The 21,189-nt window shown below is 37.7% G+C and overlaps 1 protein-coding gene across 4 annotated transcripts in view; it reads left to right on the top strand.

Annotated features, from left to right (window-relative positions):
* Positions 1-21,189, top strand: part of ZFYVE28 (zinc finger FYVE-type containing 28) — a 147,865-nt gene that overhangs the window by 76,517 nt on the left and 50,159 nt on the right. For all 4 annotated transcript variants that reach the window (XM_057426831.1, XM_057426830.1, XM_057426829.1 and 1 more), the window contains exons 3-5: positions 16,716-16,853; positions 17,951-18,153; positions 19,862-19,951. In XM_057426831.1, coding sequence (XP_057282814.1) covers positions 16,716-16,853; positions 17,951-18,153; positions 19,862-19,951 — 431 coding nt within the window. The remainder of the gene's footprint in view (positions 1-16,715; positions 16,854-17,950; positions 18,154-19,861; positions 19,952-21,189) is intronic.

Genomic DNA, 21,189 nt, shown 5'->3' with positions numbered 1-21,189 from the left:
TTGTGAGCACATGACATAGTTCACCAGGCTCTTAGTCTTTGCATGATTTCTTTTTTCTTTTTTTTGTCCTTGTTTTGTATTCTGTTTTGATCCCCACTATACAAAAAAGATGTGGACATGCTGGGGAGAGTCCAAAGGAGGGCCACAAAGATGATCAAAACACTGGAAGCCTGCTGTGTGAAGAAAGGCTGGGGGAAATGGGTCGGTTCAGCCTTCAGGAAAGAAGGTTCAGGGTAGGCCTTACTGCTGTGTTGCAGTATTTAAAGTGTGGCTACAAAGAAGATGGAGACTTGCCTTTTACAAGGAGTCACATGGAAAAGATGAGGGGTGATGGGCACGAGTTACTCTTGGGGAGATTCTGACTGAACACAAGAGGAAACTTTTCACAATGAGAACAGTCAGCCATTGGAATAAACTCCCCAGGGAAGTGGTAGATTTTCCAGCGTTGGACACCTAAGATTCAGGTTCTGGGCCGTGTTGTATAGACCATGCTTTTGCTAGAAAAGATGGACCAGATGGTTCTTGGAGGTCCCTTCCTACCTGGTATACTGTGGTATGATTCTATGTATTACTAAAGTTCCCAGATTATTGCCAGTTTTTACCTCCATGAAGTTTATAGGCATAGTCTTTCTATCAAATTTTAGTGTTTTCTATGGGCAAAGATTTCTGGAATCCCTGTCCCTTCTGCCTTTTTGTCTGATTTTGAAATTCATTGTTCCTGAATTGCTTAATTTCAGATTTACTGATAGTTTGTTTGATTGACAGATGTTTTGACATTTTGTTTTGTGGAAAATTTTATGAAGTAGAGAACATTTATTTGAAAGTTTTATTAACTAATGTCTTTAAATTGGTGTAATTTTTTTTTTTTTTCTGAGAGACCAACAACTCTTACAAACTGTGATTCTCTTTAGAGAGAGGTTATATTCTATTGGCTCTTTAGCATATCTGAAGAGCTGAGTTTTATGTCTCTATCTATTCTTTCAACTTTTGGTACTATTGTTAGAGCTCCATGTTTACTGTAGTGTATGAACAGATTGAGACAAAACAAAAGGACTGTGCCTAAATAAAGTATTCTGCTTTATAGTAGACATACATACATACAGCAGTATTACTCAAGGCAAGTTGAAGGTATGGTGCACTGGGGCAGCGGGTTAGAACTAGATGATCTTTAAGGTCCATTCCGACACAAGTGATTCTGTGATACGCAGAGGACTTCAGTTTTGAAGACTGTTAACAGTTCTTTAGTAAAGAACTGCTAGTCAGAATGTTGTCTTATGCTGTTCTGCCTTAATACTACTCAATGATAAAAATTGAGCTTTTTACAGTAAATTAACCTTTCAAAACTTCCGGAGATCTTGCAATTTGGATTTCAAATCCTGTGAGTTAACTGTATATTATGATGCTGTGTAGTATATATTTATGAGTAAGAATCAAGGTAATGACATGCTTTGCTTTTTCATTTTCATGTTAATGTGATATAACACTTCTTCCCAGTTATGATAGCCTAGTATAAAAATGACATCTCTTTTTTTGACTTGGTGTTTGCATGCCAGTGGTAGAACATAGCATACTACTAATAAAGTATTTTGCATTTGTCTATTTAATACTAGACCACAGAATAAAACACTTCTTCCTCTACTGGTTTCAGTTAAAATTAACAGTAACTTAAGTGTGCAGGTGAAAAGCTATGTAAGTTTATCTTAAATGAAAAAAAGGATAGGTAGGATGTCATACTTCAGTTTGTTGAAATTGGTTGATGGTAGTAGAGGGAAAGGACATTTTTTCGTAAGCATGTTTGCATCAGGGAATCTTGAGAAATATGCAGTGCTGGTTCAGCTCAGTTTTGGTTTGAAGTATTTTTATATTAGTGGTTAATGAGGTGTCATTTTCTAAGTTGCTTCCAACATCACAGGGTATTGAAGTAATGGTAGTTTGTGTACACCTTTTAATTAATCACCTATGAATTAGTGATATTTCTTTAAATGAATTGCTATTTTCACATAGATTAATGTCTACAAGATACTTGAATTGACAAAATGGTTAAAAACATTATTTAAGCTACTTAAATGGAACTAGGTTTATTGTTACATATTACAGAACTTCATTGGTTTTAAGAGGAAAGAGAAAAAAAAAACGTTTGTCTCTAAAGCAAAGTTTTGGTTAGGACTTGACAGGTGAATATCAAACCTGTGCATAAGTACTTGACATTGTGGAAGTGGCACCAGGATTGTAGTACTTGCTGTTTCAGTACACTGAGAATTACTTCTCTGTGTGTAGTAGCAAGGTCTTAGAATAGCATCTAAGTCAATTCCCAGCATGGTTTTATCAAAACTGTTCCTTGAGTTGCAGATTGTTGTCTTAGCAATGGGTAATTTGAGCTGCAAATGTGCACTAGGAAGGAATTTTCCCCCGTTAGGGGACTGACCTGAAGTAAACCATGGATTTGCCTGACTGTATTACTCTGGCGCTGTACTACAGCACAGTAAAATGGAGAATCTGTGATATTTGTGAAACATGACTGTTTCTGTCTCACTGATAGCAGTGATTGACACTGTGGTTACTGATGGTATATTATACTGGCTCTTCACTCTTTCCTTGCTATTTGCCTGCTCAGAAAGCACCTCTTGAATTGCTGCAATTGGCAGTCCTGCATTTTCAAGTCAGCTGTCAGCAGTTTGTTTGCTGTAATATTAAGCTTCAAATGTAGCTTTTAGTGGGTTGCTTCATGCATAGGTCACTCCTCCGTATAGTAGGTGAGAAGCCGACACCTATGAATCTGAACCTCCTTATCTATCACAGTGTTACTTAATGTTGCTGAGGAATTGGAGCCCTTAGAGAAAGCTAAAGCATATTTCAGTGTTGTGTTGTTATCACTTGTCTGTCTCAATTTCTGTAGCAATATAAAATACGTGGAGAATGTTATCAAAAATGCTGTGTTTCAGCCAGACTTATCTCCATAGTTTTTCTTCAATTTAACAACTGAAAACATCACTATGAAATGAGTTGAGAGTCAAGTGTCAAAAAAAACCAAAGTTTTGCCCTTATAAAGGAATATGCGTTAAGAGTGGTTCAAGCCTGCAGACAGAAATAGTTCATGGTAGAGTGTGGAAATAGGGTGAAAATGAGCTGTGGGAAACAATGAGTAAAAGGTAGAATGCTACTGGGAGCCCCCTGGGAAATGTCCTTTGTCACAGAGTGGAACGCTAAAATCATAGAATCACAGAATGGTTTGGGTTGGAAGAGACCTTCAAGATCATCTGGTTCCAGTGACTGCATTTAATTGTGTGCAAACTCCTATGAGAGAGTACTGTCCTGGGTGGAAGATGATAGTCATCCATTTAGGACATGAGGGAATAACAGGAGAGCAAGATTAATATTTTATGTATACTTCATTAAAAACAGTGGGGTTTTTTAGCTGTTTGGTTTTGGTCTAATTGTTAAAAGTTTTATTCAAATTAAAAAAAAAAGGTACAGTATTTTCTTCTTTTGAAAGAGAACCCGGCTGTAAAGGCTCTAAATTTCTGAGTTTATGAACTGCTGTAACATTCTATTTTAAAAGATGAGGTTTCATTTCTTAGAGCAAGATTATCTGCCCTAGATCATACTTACTATACTAAGAAAAAATTGACAGGTTGGTATCTTGATTGAATATTGACATAGTAGACCTGGGACACAGTGGTGTAATTCCCAGAGCATTCAAAGGCTAAATGAGGACAATGGAGCCAGGTCATTTTAAAACTGGCTTTTCTCAGCATTGGTATAGTATGAGCCTCTACCAGATCCAGTTCCATAGGAATCGATGCCTGACTATTAGGGGCTTTATAGTTCTTCACCATGGCTGTCAGAGGATTGATGTCAGCTCTCTTGTATTGTAATTTGCTACATTTTAACATTTTCTTTTCACTGTTGCAAAGAAGGATAAATTCTAATAGCAGCCTCTGCATTGTTTATGTAGTCTCATGACTTAAATTTGCTAAAAATTGCCTTTTCCTCCACATACACGTGGTAGCACCACATTAGCAAATTTAACAATACTTGCAAATTATTTATTTGGTGATATTTCTGTACTTGGGGATTAAGTCTGTTTTTTTCTGTTGGAAGCTTTTTCATTTCATTTTTCTTTAATGCTGGGGAAGTACGATAAGACAGACAAGGTAGCAAATAATTTTTTTTTTTAAGACAGTTCTTAGGAGAGGAATTTAATTTTCCTTGTGACCTTAATGTTAAAATAAAGGCTAGCTCTTTCTATATGAAATAATTCATGAATTATTAACTATTTCATCTATTTTCAAGAGATATAACAGCATTGTAATAATATAATAACTGTTGTGTATATATTTAAAATATGAATAATGGATTATTATGACAAGTGTTTTGTGGAATGTCGTGCAACCTTGTTTTCTCTTGTGTCAGGTTGTGATAAGTTTTCCTTAAATAAAATGAAGCATTTAGATGTTCATGTAGATACATAGCTACATCTACATATATTCTGCACTGAGTTCAACCAGGACTTCTACATATTGGAATGAGGGATTACAAAATACTTGGGAGTTTGAGGGAATAGGTGAATTTTAGACTGCTCTGTTACTGTTAGGATATAATTTAATGCTAAACTGAGCGGTTGGAGTTCAAGGTGTTGGAAAGAAAATAAACTTACCCATGCAGGTAGCTTGTTCAGTCATCGTAACTTTATGATTAGACAGAGAGGAGAAGTTTAAATCGTTCAGTCATAACTCCAAGTTCCATTTGTGGTGTAACAATACTGTGACTGTCTTCTGTCACAAATGCAGACTTTAAGACAGTCATATAAAAACCCAATGATTTTTGAAAGAATTACCTCTATTAGGAAGTTAATATTGCTTTAAAAAGTTGGAAATGGTTTGAGAAATGGTATGAGAACAGCTTGCGGTAAAGGAAAGTCTTTGATGTTGGAGAGGAGGCATCGGATGGTAAGCTTTGCTACTACAGGCTTTTGACCTATCTGAGCATGCAAAAACTTCCCATTACTTAGCACATGTATGAAGGCTTCAGAAAATAAAGACTTGTGTGAAATGAGTTATGCAGGAAGTGTGTTATGTTGGTTAAGCATGCTTACCTTTTTCCTTATGCTATCTGCTCTCTCCTGCTGGATTTCCAGTTTCTAAAGCATAGTACTATTCCTTCAATGCTGTGTAAAATAGTGTTGAAGTGAACAGCAGCAGTATTACCCCCAAGTACACAGTTCTTCCCACTATAAAGCAATTAAAACTAACTTATATGCTGATACTGCTTGTTCCACAGTTCAGAAGAAAGCCTCAAATTTAATTGAAAAATGTAGTGTTCTTGATACTACCATATGATGTACACAATATAATTTCTTGGGTTTACCCTGAGAATACATTTTTGGTTCTCAAGGTTTCTGTGCAAGAAGATTACTTGAGCAAATAACAAGCAACAGATACTTGTATTCTTTGATTTCTTAGTTACCCCAGGGTATCTGTACTACTGCTAAATTTGCTGCTGTTCCACTTACTCAAAATGGATCAGTAGTTAGTAGAAATAATAGAAATAGAAATGTAAGTGGTCTTTAGGCTGGAAAGCTTGTTGAATTGATTTGTGCAACTGAGGCACGGAGAGAAACAGTTTCAATGACAATCTGTTGTAATTTTTGCTTTTAGAATTGTTCCCATATTGTAAGAAGGTCTTATTTTTTGTTGTATTTTTTTTTGTTTTGTTTCTCTGGCTAGGTCCGATGTGGCATCATAAACAGATAAGGATGAATTCCAGTGGGCTTGCAGAGCGATATCTACTTTTGACTTGTGTGGTAACTGGGATTAGAAAATATTATCCATTTTCACACATTGCTACAAACTTCTGGCCTCAGTGTCAGCCCTGTTTATTATTTGTACTCTTGCCCTCCATAGGGGTTTTGCAAATGTGACTGGAAAATAATTTAACCCTGAAGCTGGAATGTGAAGAGTTCTCTCAGTAGATCTAATTAACACATTTGTGGTTGTTTGGCTTATTCTGCAATGCAGATAAGTCTGAAAGTACATCATATTTTATAATTGAGAAAAGGAAACTTTAAGGGCCCTCTTAACAAAGAAGGCAGCATTATCTTTATGTAAATTTTTAGGAGATCCTCTATCAACTCATTTAAAAAATACAGATAGTGGAAATTATCCTAGGCCTGAACATTCTGTGTTAGAATAGAGGTATTTAAAGATCTGGGCTCTGCAGTTTTGAATTGAACTGTTGTGGGCCCACCGAACTAGTGAGTGCTCCATCCCTGGCAGTGTTTAAGGCCAGTTTGGATGGAGTCTTGGGTGACATGGTTTAGTGTGTTGTGTCCCCCCCTGCAGGAGGTTGGAATTAGATGATCTTAAGGTCCTTTCCAGTCCTAACTATTCTATGATTCTATAACTCTGTTAGTGGTATAATACCACATTGGCCTTTGTCTGTTATCTGCAGCTGCAGAACTGCAGCATAACTCTCTCAATTAACTCTGTACTCGGTGAAATCAGATTTTCCATTGTTTTTTCATCTGAAGTGTGTTCTTTCTTAGAAGGTAAAGGCTTTTAAATCTACCAGTGCTATAGACTAACGTTACTAGGTTTTATAACTGTATCAACAGAAATGGATAGAGCGATTTCAGGACAAAATATTTTTATATAAATTTCAGTGGTTTCGGTTAGAGTCCTGTGATAACTGCAGCAGCTTTGCATGTGGATCGCCCAGTCTTTGATTCAAGCCAGCCCTTGGGCACTCAGTAGAAATGTTATAAACATTTTAGTTTCGGTAAATCCCTTACCTTATTGCTTGGTTGAGTATGGGCAAACAAGGTAAATAAACTTTGATTTTTATTTAAAAAATCTTCACAAACAAGTATTTCTGTGTTAGTTCCTTAGGTGTAATTCCATGGTCCATTGGCAGTGTCAGTTGAAAGGTTTTCTATTCCAAATTTACTCGATTCTTTTTCCTATCCCCACACTTCAGCCTGGTACCCCATCAAAACACAGCTTAAACTGATGTGAAACTGCTGTCCTCAGAAGTAGGTAGTCTTGTCTGTCCTTCCTTCCAGCACCAGTCCATGCGCTCCAGGAACCTGGCTTGTGTTCCAGCAGTGAGTGAACAGCCATGGAGCGGGTGGGGTCACCTGGAAGCCTGGTTGTAGAGGAGGCTTTGATCAACCAAATGATCATATTGATTCACTATGTGTGGGGATGCACCCTGGCATGAAAGTGCTGACATGAAGTTGGAGTGTCTGCAGAGGGGGAAAGAGAGCAGTGGGTGTATAGATCTTATCCACAGCCAGTTTAAATAAGTTGTGGTTAGTGTTAGAACTCTAGAAAACCACATCTTGAGCTGTCTGATGGTGCTTGTATTTGCAGAGTCATTCTGTGAACTTTCACAGAGAAATTGCCTGGGTTACTGTGGATCAGTGCACTGAAAGCAGTCAGTGCTTCTATGCAAATAAGTTGAGAGTTCAGTGAGGCAGCCTGTGTCTGCCTGGAGGTGAGAACAAAAGCTGCAAAGTATTTGAGATAAGGTGCTGACTTCGAAAGTTGCCCTTGCTGCCTAACGCTTACAGTGCAGAATGGCCTTATGCTGCTTGGTGCCTGCCTCTGATGAAAAGTGGTTTTCTATTTCTGGTGAAAAAGAAGGTGCAGCTTATCTGAAGGTGTCTCCTGTGATCAGATAAATTTAAGGGGTATGAGAATAAGGAATCTCTTGGGGGAGGGGGGATGAAATGTCCTTTTATTCTGTGCTTTATCTGAATTGTATCCATGCTGAAGAGAAGCAATTCTTAAAAAGAAAGTCGGCATTAATGAGCATCCCTCGATGAAGAAGGTATTTGTGAAGAGCTGTTAAATAACTCATAGGACAATGCTGGTGCCATAGTGGATTGGCAGTGAGTTATCTAAGAAATATTGTGTTCATTAACATTCTTGACAAGAGCAAACTGGGAGTATGTACCATAATCACTGTGAACAATGAGGCAGTTCAGAGGTGCGTGGTTTTCATGTTTGATTGCATCTGTCCATCGAAGAATGTTTTCTTATAGAATTAATCAGAAATAGATCTCATTAAAGGAGACAAGTTAGACTAAAGCTGTTAAAAACTCCCTGCTGGATTCTGAAACCTAGTGATTGGTTAGAAGTTGGCAAGAATGTATGCCTGATGTTATCTTGTTAATTGATATAAAGGTTTAATGGTGTGGATTGAGCCAGGAGTACTTTTAGCTAAAGTAATGGTCAAGTCTTTCTAGCCTGTTTAATTTGCAACCCTTGAGACACTGTATTAGTTATGTTAGTGGAAGTCAGTGAAGGAGACAGCAGGGTAATTATTGAGATCAAGTAAAGAAGTTGAGTGAAAGAAATCTTTGTTGCCAGAGTTTAGAAACTGTAGGTGACAAAGGTATTTTTGAATAGTAGAGGGAAGAAATAGGAACCAAAAGCAGATTCTGTCCAGCCTATCCAGTTGTATAGGAACACCTGGGCAATGCTCACTGCTCTGTGGTAAGGAGGGAATCATGCTCATTTTCTGTGTTGTACCTGTTTGTGAGGCCTGTGCTAAAATATAACAGAGCTAGTGGCTCTAGAGGAATTGTCACAAGGTCTGTATTTAAGAGACTTGATGCAGATGTAGGAAAGCAAGAAATTCATGCCAGAAAGATTGGGCAGTTGACTGATGGGAGAGTGAGCCAAGGTTTGTTCAAAGAAAATTGCTCTCTTTTACATAATCTCTTCCAATGTAATTTAAGTAGGGACAGTGCCAGTTTAGAAAAGGAAGTGAAAGAAAAGCATTGTTTAAGGGATGATGTCAAGATTAACCTTCGATTCCCGGCAGTGCACGTTTCCGTTGTACTGTTTATCTGTGATAATAAAGCTTGTAAGGTTTTGCCTATAGAGTTTCCAGTTCATCTGTTTTATAATTGATTACAACATTTGTCATCTCATTACTCCTAGTAATGATTACTTGTTTGAGCTGCACTGCTCCAACAGATGTCTTCTGTGCTGCCTGACATCTTCAAGCAGTCGGTGTCGGGTATCTGTTTGGTATTGGGTTGTGCGACCTAGTGAAAGCTTGTAATGTGTCTTCTGAGAACAGACAGGCTTGTGAACCCTTTCATGTGCTTTTACTGTACTCCACTGCGAATGAAGGAAAAAGAACTCGAGTGTAATTGTGCTGAATACACTAAATAGCATTTAAGTATTAGAAGAGTTGATTTTTCTTCTGTTGGACTCGGGCTGAAAATGGCCATCTTATGACTTTTCCCCCCACAGGTGTTCAGTGATCAGTGGAATGATACAGCTAGGTTGAAACAAATATGCAGCAATAAACATTTCTAATTAAAATAAGAATAGTAATTAATAACATTTCTTTAAATCTTCTTCTGTTTAGCAACTTTTGATCGTTGCTGGGAAACTTTTGGCACTTCTATTGTTTTTCATTATAGTATGATTAGTATGATGGCTAGAAAATATAAAATGCTTGACCATAAGCTGGACCAACACTACAACCGACAAGAATTTTATTTTCTTTCTGTGTTTTGGATTCATATTTGATCTTACATAGGAAGAGGTTAATATTGGAAGATACTTTTTTCTTTGGTAATAATGTAAGATACCTTTTTCTTTGAAAAGACTGCTGTAGTCTTAAATTGTAGTTTCCCATGTTAACAAGCTTTTTCATGTGTTTCTGCTTGCTCATATGGATCAAATAGGTCATTCTGAGAAACCGCCTGTTATCTAAGGCTGTGGGCAGAGTGGATTGAAAATGCTGTGTGCTGCAGGTCAGGGAATTAATTTGCAGCAGAGAGCCATAGGGAGGAAAGCTGGCTCCACACCAGCTCAGCACTGCACGTGTTGAGGATGCAGGATGCTTTCACTCAGCAGTATGGGAAGGCAAAGCGAAGGTGGCAGGAAGTCGAGATTACATTGCCTCCATTCTGCTCGTGGCCTCAGCTGTGGAGCAGCTTTGGAGCAGTACAGTGAGGGTGGTGCCAGCTCTGTGCCAGGCTGAAATTCTTTTGTGCTTGGGAAATCTTGGGGATCTTTAGAGAAAAGGCCTCAGTACATATACACTGCTGTAAGAACATGTCTTATATCCAGGATATTTATCCAGTCATGTTTTGATTCACTGTGAACGAAGCTCTTAAGTTATATCCCTTACTGATAAAGGGACATTTGGCTGTAAAGCTCTGTACTGAGAACAGGCAGTACAAGTTTAGGTATACTTAATTTCATTACACAGTCATATCTAATATTAGTTATCGGCTTTTTGGCACAGAGGAGTAAAATAGTTTGGTTTTTTTTTTTATTATTTTTTAGCATCAGGAACATGTAGATTTTTGAGATCAGAAAATGTTCTTTTCTGCAGAGAGAGGATGATGCCTTCTAATGATGCTGTATTTAATGTAGTCTTTCAAGTTGGTCTTAGCTTTCAGCAAATAAAAAAGGAATCCCCATTTACAGAAGGTCTGTTTATAACTATGTTTGGTTAGTAAGAAAAGAGGGAAATCAATTCTATGATTAGGTCTTTGTGCAAGAGACAGAGATGCTCAGAACAAATATATATTAAATTTAAAGGTAATTTATCAAAACAGTGCATACTGCCTTACGGAAAAATGTTTTAGCCAATAAATAGTACATCATTGTTAAAAAAGCATTTTTAATGGAAGCTGTGCTCAAATATTTATAACCTCTTCTGTTTGAAAATTGGTGTGCCAGCGCTCACCACTTAAGATGTAGCAATTGCTCCACTTGGGGAGATGTGATTATTCAGTGTATGCATAATAAATTTTGAATATATACAGGAGGTTAGATCAAAATTTCCATTAATAAACCTGTGCTGTTTGGAGTGCTTAGTACCCTGATGAGGGTACACTAGCAAGACAGTTCAGGACAAGAAGCTTTGAACTTGAAGTTCAATACAAACTGCATTATTGTTGATGGGATTGGGTGATACATCATTTGAATTGCTAGAGATGCATGTTGTGTTTAATTCATGATGAAATTTGGTACTGCTCTGGAGTTGGTGAGGTTAAACTAGGAGCTACTGCCAAAAGTTCATACATAAAAGCCTAAGTTCTTTCAGGAAGTGAAAGGACTAGAATTAGGGAGCATTTAGAAGTGTGCCCTCAATAAGCTGGCAGTCAACACCAAGCTGGGTGGGAGTGTTGATCTGCTGGAGGGTAGGAACAGGCTGCAGAGGGATCTGGTAAGGCTGCACCTCGAACACGGTGTTCAGTTTTGATCTTCCAACTACTAGAAAGACACTGAGGTGATGGAGTGTGTCCAGTGAAGCCAGTGAAGGGTCTAGAACACAAATGTTATGAGGAGCAGCTGAAGGAACTCGGGTTGTTTAGCCTGGAGAAAAGGAGGGTCAGAAAAGACAGTATTACTGTCTGCAGCTACCTGAAAGGAGGCTGTAGTGAGGTGGTTGTTGGTCTCTTTGCACTAGTGGCAATACCTAGGATGAGAAGAAACGGCCTCAAGCTGCACCAGGGGAGACTTGGGTTGGATATCAGGAAAAATTTCTTCGCTAAAAGTGTCATCAAGTGTGGAACAGGCTGCCCAGGGAGGTAGTTGAGTCGCCATAGAATCGTAGAGTAGTTAGGATTGGAAAGGACCTTAAGATCATGTAGTTCCAAACCCCTTGGAGCTATTTTAAAGGGCATATAGATGTCATACTTAGGGACATGGTTTAGTGAGGGACTTGGCAGTGTTAGGTTAATGATTGGACTTGATGGTCTTAAAGTCTTTCCCCCCCTAAACCATTTTGTGAATCTGTGTTGGCAGTGGGAAATAGTAAAATAGTTGTTCAAGCAAAAAAGGAACTGAAAGCACAGCCTTTGGGTTCTGTACAAGGTGAGCTGGAGGGAGAGCATTGGAACTTGTTGCTGTCTTAAGAGGTACTTTGGATCTTTAAGGGGCATCTGTAGGGACCCTACTGGCTTCTGAACCCAGGACTTCTGGATGTCCTTTGAAATCCTGTTACGTACATGAAAGTAATGAAAGAATATGTTACCTTATTGTTGGTTTCTTCTGTTCATGAAAGTAACTTATAAAAAAACTGAATATTAGCTAATTGCTTTAATTGCAACAAAATCTTGCTTTATCTTTGGTCTTGATTTGTGTTCGTCTGTTGTTTCTGTCATAAGTGTGGTGTTGAAGGAGGTTTGCAACTTAACGTCAAGCCTTAGAAAGATATTAAAAATGTGAAGGATAAGTTTGAATGGAGAGGCTAAAATACTATCAGTTAAGCTCACGGTGATATTATCATATTGTGTTATCTTGGGCCAGATTTTACTGGTAATTCAAGAAAGGGATATTAAAGAGGTACTGAACAACACGAGAAGTTACTTTCCTCTGAAGTAATCTTGCAAAAGACCTGAGGAAGGTCACGTTGTATTTAATAGTGTGAAAAAGCAGCATAGATTTTATCAAGGACATGGACAAAAGGGTAGATATTTTCTGCCTTTTTTTGTCTAAACACGTGTTTTAGGGGCATAAGTAAAATGAAGTTACTTGCTTTTCTTTTTGTACCTATTGCAATAGCTAATGCAGCAGTTGCTATTAGCTTTATGCTCTGATTATTGAGTATATGGCCAATTACTGCTCGACCAAAAATAAACCAACTTTTTGTCCTCTACTGTGGCTAACTACATTCATTGCCTTGCTACCACTATTAGCTTTCCTACCAAGATAAAATGTAAGTGCTCTCCATTATGTGAAACCCTGAGCTCTGTTTTCCAGGAAACAAGGAAATTGGAGTAAATCCCAAAGCAGAATCTCTGCAGTGGCTGGCTGTTGTGCTGCTGGAAGGGCTAAACAGAACAGCTGAGACAAAACTGTGCTCATTCCGTTATGCAAATAAACCAAAAGATAACAGATAAAACCACCAAAGGATGCATTAATGTCTAAAAAAAAGGCTTTTATGTAGAAAAATTGATCAAGTGAAAGATTTAGTACTTCAATTCCAACTAATTGATTTCAGTTGCTTAAATTAGAGCAAAACCTCAATGCTACCGTGTATCCAAACCGAATCCTTCTCAGCTTACGAAGCAGAATACTGTAATTAACTAAATTGAATGCTTCTTGAAGCTCCTTTAAAGAAAAGACTAATTTGCTTACAGTGTATTGGATAGTCTGTCCAAATTGTCTGGCATCCTTCCAGTTTCAAAGCAGCTGAGATTTGAAATCAGTATGGGAGCAAGTATTCCAGATTTCCGGTTTAGGTTGCTCTGATCAGGCTGGCTCGAGGAAGAGGAATGGAAGAGGGAAGGAAAGTGAGGGAGAATTATTTTTTTTGTTGTTGTTTTTCCTGTAGTAGGATAAAATAAACTTTGTAGAAAATCAGAAGATCTGCACAACTTGAAGCAGCAAAGAATTCACCCTGTAGAAATCTTTCAGCATTTATACACTAAATGGCAAAGTTGTGAGAACTATTCTTCCTTCAATCTTCCCGTATCACCACTAGAGTATGCAGGAAAAGACACTCATCTTTTTAATTAGCTTTTTGACAGAACGACCAGCTGCCTGTGCGAAGCCAGATAACTCCTTACAAATAGCTGCTACTAGTCCAGAGATTGACCTATTGTGACTTATCTTCATTGGGAAATATATATTAAACTTCTAATTTCCTATGGTTTAAATTAAGTACTGGACAATTGTTTTAAGTTAATTGTTGGTTTTACTTAAATACTGGTTAAGGACTGCACAATTTAAAAATAACTGTTCTTAAACTGACTCGAAGTTCGGCAGCCATGGAGATGTGCTGGTAGCTATTGAGTGCTCTGAAACAAACATCTATAGATAATAGGAATATTGATGAAATGAGGAAGAATATTAAATGTCATTTAGGTGGTAAACAAATGTTATACTGAATAAATAGTATTATATTTGCTTTGTAAAAAGACAAGTTGTCTTTATTATATCCTGTTGCCTTCAGTTGCAATATTTAAGTGCATTGAGGTACAAAATTTCATGATTCTTATAATTATGTCCTGAGATTATTTAGACAGAATTTTAGTACTTTTTTACAAGGTATAATGGTTAGAAAAACAGAATAAAAATACAGAGCATTTCCTTTCTTGATTTGCATAAAATTGGAATCCTGTTGCTTTACTTGATTTGCATAAAATACTCTTCAATATATGAGGAACTTTGGGTATGTGGGTGATTGTAAAAGGGGAATTTGATCCCTCTTGTAGCTCCTGTAGAATAAGTTTGTGTTTGAAAATAGTGCATAAAAATAAAAAAGAGGAAAGCTTTTCAATATGGATCTCATCCTATTCTGTGGGGTTCAAAAAAAAGTCAAGAGAGTGAAAATTGCTTTTTTCCATATTCGAGTTTGGTGGCAAGTAAAATAATTTGGGAGATGTCCTAAAATAAAATGGAATCGGATTATTTAGAATCTGATATAATCCGATTCAAGTATAATTCTTCTCAGAGTTCCCTGCTTTAATATTTCTTTGTATTTCCTGCAGCTTTTGTAAAATTTCACTGGTGGGATGACTTGTTAGCACTGTTTCTATCCAATACTAAGAGATCTTTGCAAACGTCTATTAATTCCCTGAAAACAGGAATCTGGCTTTTTCAACCTGATGTACCAGCCTGTATTGCTCTGGTGATAAAGTGGGAGCTACAGGCAAAGCACCTGTCTCAAAATAGACCACTAATAACAGCTTTAAAATACATTGAGTGACTCGTGCACTTCTACAATTTAAATGCTTTAATCCTCACTTTTACTCTTTGCTCTGTAACTTTGGGTGAGAAGTGATTCAGGAGTTAATCATCTTATGGGACCTACTCCAAAATACTTTTGCTCCCCAGCTAGCCCTAGCTAAATAATGATGAGAGAAATATGCTCAATACCAGGAATTAAGCAATGGAAGGAAGGAAAATAGGAAAGTTGCCATTAGCCTGCTTTTTCTAACTCTAAAATATCATACTAATTTGCACGATTCCCTGACTATTGCCTTTTTATGCTGGAGAGGAGAGGTGGTGGCTGGCTGCCATGTTCTTCAGCCGCTGGTCTAGAATGGCACTGCCAAAACAGGGGCATCTTTGCTCTGCCTTCTTCCAGGATTTGAACTGAAGATCACCTTGCAGTTACACTAGAGAATATTGTGAGGTTGTTTTTTCCCTCATTTTCTATAACGGACATCTCTGTGGATTCCTAGGGATCCAAGTGCCCCACTGATCCTGGCAGTGTGTTATACCCAGGAGAGAGAGAGGTGCATCTCTAAAATTGTCTCTGTTTTCTGTGGGTGAACCTAGCTTTCTTGTCCTGTCTCCTCTCATACCTGCTGGCCATGGTCTGTGCGTGGAATGCCATGGAGGAAATACAGAGCATTTGGTTTCCAGATTTCTTTCTAGAGAAGGTGGTTGAACATTGTGTGCCAGAGTGCTTTAAATGTATGGGATGTTGTTTGGGGTTTCTTGTTTGTTTTTAACGACTTCATTGAAATGAAATGTGTTACCTCATGACAGACTTGCAAAAAATACATTTATGTAAAAATGTTTTAACTGTTAACACATAAAGTACTTTATACTTTATTTATACAAATATTGTCCAAGGTTAATTTGTTTTGGGTAAAGACAAGTGCGATTCCAGCATTAATGTTAATGTTATCTTGTGGCAACAGGATTTACAGCAGTTTGCACTGAAGTTACAGAAAACATGAAACTTTCTTGGTGCCAGAAGTGTGGCACTGTTCTTTCTCAGTGGAACACGCTAAAGGGGCAGGTTTCTTGAAAATACCTGTCTTCTATTATTTTTTTAAGTGTAGGGGAAAATAAAGCAGTAAAGTGTAGGCTTAAAGCAGTTCTGGCTGTTAAACAGCTCTGCACAGAAAGGTTTGTTTTTATTTGTTTCAAAGATATTTTAAATAAAACATGAATTCCGTAAATAGCGGAGGAAGCACGAGACAGACTAAACATCTTTAATGAAAGCACTCAGCCTTTTTCATGCTCTGAACCTACCTTTATTATGTTAATCAAATTCCATGCAGTTCCCAGCAGGGGTATGTGAAAATTATCTTTTCAAATAAATGAATACAGATTATTTTCTGCAGATCAAGAAACTGGTTATAGGTCTTTGATCTTTACTCTGGTGCAGACGTAGATCAGAGCAGTTATTAATTCTCTGTAGCTTTTGTGGTGCCCCTTAATCCTCCTGGATGGCCAGGGGTGAGATGGCAGGTAGTACCAGTCCCTGCCCCCTCGGGACTCAAGTGTAGAAGCTACCTGCTTTAGGCTCCCAGGATGAGTCTAAATTAATTCTATTCAACCCCAATACTCCCAATATAACTCAGTTTCTGAAGTCTCCAGGGTACTTTCTCAGGAGATCTTTTTGGAAGAATAAAGTGAGTCTCATTGGGGTTGGTGAGAGGAAATGAGAGGAGTCCAATTTACTTGTACTTCTAGTTTATTTACTGATAATTTACAGATGGCTGGAGGTAATGAGCTCTTTAAATTATACCTCCTCATCTGAAGTCTCACCAAAGCAGTCAAAGTGCCGTGAATCTGAGAAATAGTCTCTAGGAAAAGTCAAGTTTACCACTCTTCTTTCTATGAGTATTCTGTTTTCTCTGTGTATGTGATGACCATAAGAGTTAAATACAGCATTTTCTGTCTTTTGCACTAAAATTCTATTAAAAGAAAAAATACTGTAATTGTAGGATTTCTGTGGGAACAGTACATATGCTATCCTATATTTTGCTTTAGGATAATGTTTTGAACATCATAAATCAAATCATGGATGAGTGCATTCCACACGAACGGGCCAACCGAGACTTTTGTGTTAAGTTTCCAGAGGAAATACGCCATGACAACCTTGCAGGACAGCTTTGGTTTGGAGCAGAAGTAAGTCTCTTATTTGCGTTACTTGGTGTTAATGAGCAATTTTTTGTGGCATCAGGCTGCTGAGAAAGGGCTGGGATTGCAGGTCCCCCACACAGAGCTGAGAAATGCCTCCTGTCCAGGGGAAAGGGGAGGGGACACAGAGCTGTAGATGGAGTTCAAAAAATTAGGGAAGAAATATGAGAACTTTGAGACTAGAAAAACCTTTATATATATTTTCAGTTAATAAAATATTTCCATTAATACAATAAATATGATTTCTATCAATACTTGTTGTCTTCCAATGTGTCATAAAGGAATAAAGCCAGCAGTGGAGATTATTAAGTAGGTTGGGTTTAATAGCGTGATTTTTAAAAGGTTTTATTCATGAGTTACAATAAAAATGTACTTTTAATGGATGTCTTTGTGAGCTGGTCAGAGGGAGTCAGTATATTACTCTTGGGGCAAGGAGTGTCTTAAATAGCTGTTTTCCAGAAACTGCAAGGGAATCTGTGACCAGTTCCTTATGGTCTTTCCTAGAAAATAGACTCACATCTTCTGTGTGAAGCAGGATACTCATTTAGCTGGATTCCTGGTCTGATGGCCAGTGTGACCAGTGTTTCCGAAAAAAGGCATCACCATTGCAGAATTTCTATTCTTTTTGTGAATAGATTTTTTTAGAATCTATATTCTATTTAGAATAGAATAGTGTAACAGTCTAGCCCGAGTCAAAAGTCCATTGATCGTACTTTAGCTGGATTCACATCCTTCTTAAGCAAGCAATGCTTGTGTACATGGAGTATATCTCCTACCAATACTTACTGTCTAACTAATGGAAGAAGAGCTTTTTTAAGTTCTGTTGTCAGCTCTGTGGTTCTTGTACTTGATCCTCTCTCTGTTCTCATATCCCCCTGCCTGAGCTGCTCCCTAACCTTTTGTGTGAAGGCTTATGACTCTTGGCATGTCAGTCTTAAATCTTTCCCTTTTTTGATAATTTGCAGAAAATTGGGGTTAAGTACTGCCCTTGTTCAGATATGAAATACCACATTTTGTGATTTTTTTTTTTAAAGCATAAAAGTAACTTTGTAAAAATTAATATTTTCTCTCCGCGTATTTCATAGTGTTTGGCTGCTGGTTCAATTATTATGAATCGTGAAATTGAGAGCATGGCTATGAAGCCATTGGCCAAGGATCTGACCCGAAGCCTAGAGGAAGTTAGAAATATCATTCGTGACCAGGCCTTAAGGGATTTGAACTTCTACACAGAAAAAATGAAAGATTCACTGAAGCATTTTGATGTCCTTTTTGCTGAATTTGAATTAAGGTAAAAGATCCAAAGTAAATGTGTTGTGAGCTTTGGCTTGGCTACTTTTACTGCTTTGGGGCTTGTTCAGTTTTCTTGGAAGTTGGCTGTTTTGTCCTGTTTTCTTGTATGGAAAAAGTACATAATTTTTTTATCATTGTATTTGAATTCTTCAGGAATTTGTATTGTTAGATTTTTTCCTTCCAGTGTAGCGATAATGAAACGGAAACTAAATAGCTTTTTAACAATCAACACTTGCTCTCTTCAACTGAACTATAATCTGCCATTTGTATACCGGCATATGGCATTTGAGGGAGGTTTTCCAGGACACAAAAGAAAGCCGTAAATCGATTCCCCTAATGTTTTCTTTGTTGAAGAGAAGGCGACAAAAGACATTAAATAAAAATATGATAACGTAGTCTAGAGATTGTGAGGTTTTGTTCTCTTGTGCTTAGAGGTATAAGCAAATGCACTCGGTGAATTGAAGAAGGCAAATTGAAATCTGATGAAAGTGCTTTTACACAAACCATAATTAACCACAGGAAATCATGGATTTTAAAAATTGTGACTGAAAAATGGCTTGGAGGTTTATAGCACAAATAAAAATAACTACTTTGGGGGTGAGGAAGTTAACTATTTATTGCATCAGAGGTCACATTGACCAGGTCCTGCATTGTGGTTCAGAATCCAAGCCAGCTTCCTGCATGTCTGTTAGATGTTTGTGGTGTGGACATAGTTACAGACAGGATGCAGAACAAGATTCTCTATGGATCTAATATAATACAGCCCTTCTTACCCTCGGCAGAACAGGTTTCTTAGAATTGGGTAGTGGTTTAGAGTTTTTCATAGACTTGACTTGTCTCCTATTACTGTTTGCCCTTCCTCGTTTTTCATATTCTCCTGCATTATTTTAGTCATGTGAACATTTTTTTTCTGATTCATAAAACTATCACTATACTGTTACATTGAAAAACATTTTAATTGAAAAACATTGGCTAAAAATGTGGGGTTTAAATGTGGCTTTGAATGCAGACACCGATGACAGCCAGTAACTGGCTCTTCACTGGGCCTGTGCAGTTTCTAGCCTGTCTGTAATAACTCTCTACGTTCAGCATTTTTCTTTGCCATTGTTTTGTGAACAACTTTTTCCTTTCCTGTGCTTCCTGTAGTCTGTGAATGACTGATTAAGTAATACAGTAACACAAAACCACGTTTGCCAATGTTTTCTACCTTGTGAATTAGTGCTTTTGTATGTAATTCCTCATAGAAAGGCGGCCAACTTTTAAATCTGAATTGTCTCTGCTGCATAATTGCATTTCATTAGTATAATTTCAGGTTAAACTTTTCCAGACAAAATGTGCATTTTAGCGGGTTTTTTTGTCTTAAGGAGATGCAGAGTAAACAATCTTCAAGATGTTGTAATAAAGATCCTTCTAGGACCTCCTTCTCTGTGCCACGCAGTATGGAGTTCTGAATGCTAAATGTGTTTTGTGATTATATTTCAAAATTACTACGGAGTTCCATTGCCTCAATTTGCAATAGGTAAATCAGCTCATTTCTTAAATGTTCTTACACTGCAGTTTTCATAGTGAGCGCTGTCAAAATAAATACAAAATGGCACAGGAAAAGTTAGGTTTCCAAGATGATTTGTCCCAGGTTTGCTTTTTGTTTATAATCCAGTTTGTTAAGGCATGTAAAACACTAGTATGTTCTTTTATACTCTTCATAGTTATGTGTCGGCCATGGTACCTGTGAAGTCTCCAAAAGAATATTATGTACAGCAGGAGGTGATTGTTCTTTTCTGTGAAACTGTAGAGAGGTAAGTGTTTTACTGATGTGCTAGATTCTCTTTTCTGTGTTTACCTTCAGTCTGAACTGTTGTAGAAATACTTTAACTGTAGTCTTCAAGCATCATAAAACACCAGGTATTTTGCTTTTCTAGTAAATATCCAAGTATAGTGTTAAAAAGCATTAAGCATGTATGCAAGGCGCAAGCCTATGCTTTTGTGGGTTTTAGACAAAAAAAGCCAAACTCAAAAGCTGTTGATCCAGTAAGAACAATATTGTTGGTGTGCCTAGTTATAGGTGTGTGAATTTAAAGCATTTAAATAAGCTAAATCTGTTTAAGGCATCAAGACTTAATGATATTTCATGCAAGAATATGTGGTGAGATGATTCAAATCATCTCTGAACCTCTAGGGATGATCATAAAGAACTTGTAAAGCCTCTTAAAAATCTTAAGAGGACTTGTGCTTGACTCTTTATGTATGAAGTAAAAAATGTTAAAAAGAACCAACCAGCAGTTTGTAAGTTCTTATGGGACTTTAGGGTGATAAGAAAAATGTGAATTTGTTTTGAATGGACAGTGCTGGATAATTTTTATTTACACCCACACGCTCCAAACACACTTGAAGTAAGTGTTGTTTTTAATGTCCTCTGAAGTAGGACCCTGGAACTGGTGTGGTCAGTACTTTCATTAAGGAATGAATGAGTACAGAGCACACTGTCACAATGTGTAGGTGACACAAAGACCAGAGGTGTTTCAGGCATTTTAAAAGACAGGATTACAGCTCAGTGGTTGCAGCAAGCTGGAGGAATTGCCTTCCATCAGAGAGCTACTATATATACACGTATTTGCCTAGTAAAAGAAAAATAATAGAACCGTAGAACAATTCGGGTTGGAAGGGACCTTACAAATCATCTATTTCCAACCCCGCTGCCATGGTCAGGGACACTTTCCACTAGACCAGGTTGTTCAAAGCCCATTTGCCACTTTGCATAATCTGACAGCGGACTGGAGGAAGGAACAGGGAGTGAGAGTGGGCCAAACACTGATGAGTCCGTCTGCCTTTAGTACAAAGCAGTGCTTGCTTTGTGGTTGCTTTGCTGTCCACCACCAGCAGCATTGACGACACAAGTACTGAGAAGGGATAACCAGAAGTTATTTGCACTTTCATGGACCCGTCAGTGAGACTAGAGTGCTGTTCTGGGTGTTACTTTATGCACTGATACAGACAAATTGGAGAAGAAATATCAGGATTTATGAAACTTATGAGA

Source organism: Pezoporus wallicus, unplaced genomic scaffold (genome assembly GCF_028554395.1).
Source record: "Pezoporus wallicus isolate ANWC-B61680 ecotype Strahan unplaced genomic scaffold, APGP_CSIRO_Pwel_v1 scaffold_13239, whole genome shotgun sequence".
NCBI lineage: Eukaryota > Metazoa > Chordata > Aves > Psittaciformes > Psittacidae > Pezoporus > Pezoporus wallicus.
The sequence above is the reverse complement of the archived record's forward strand: the minus strand, read 5'-3'. Positions and strand labels throughout refer to the sequence as shown.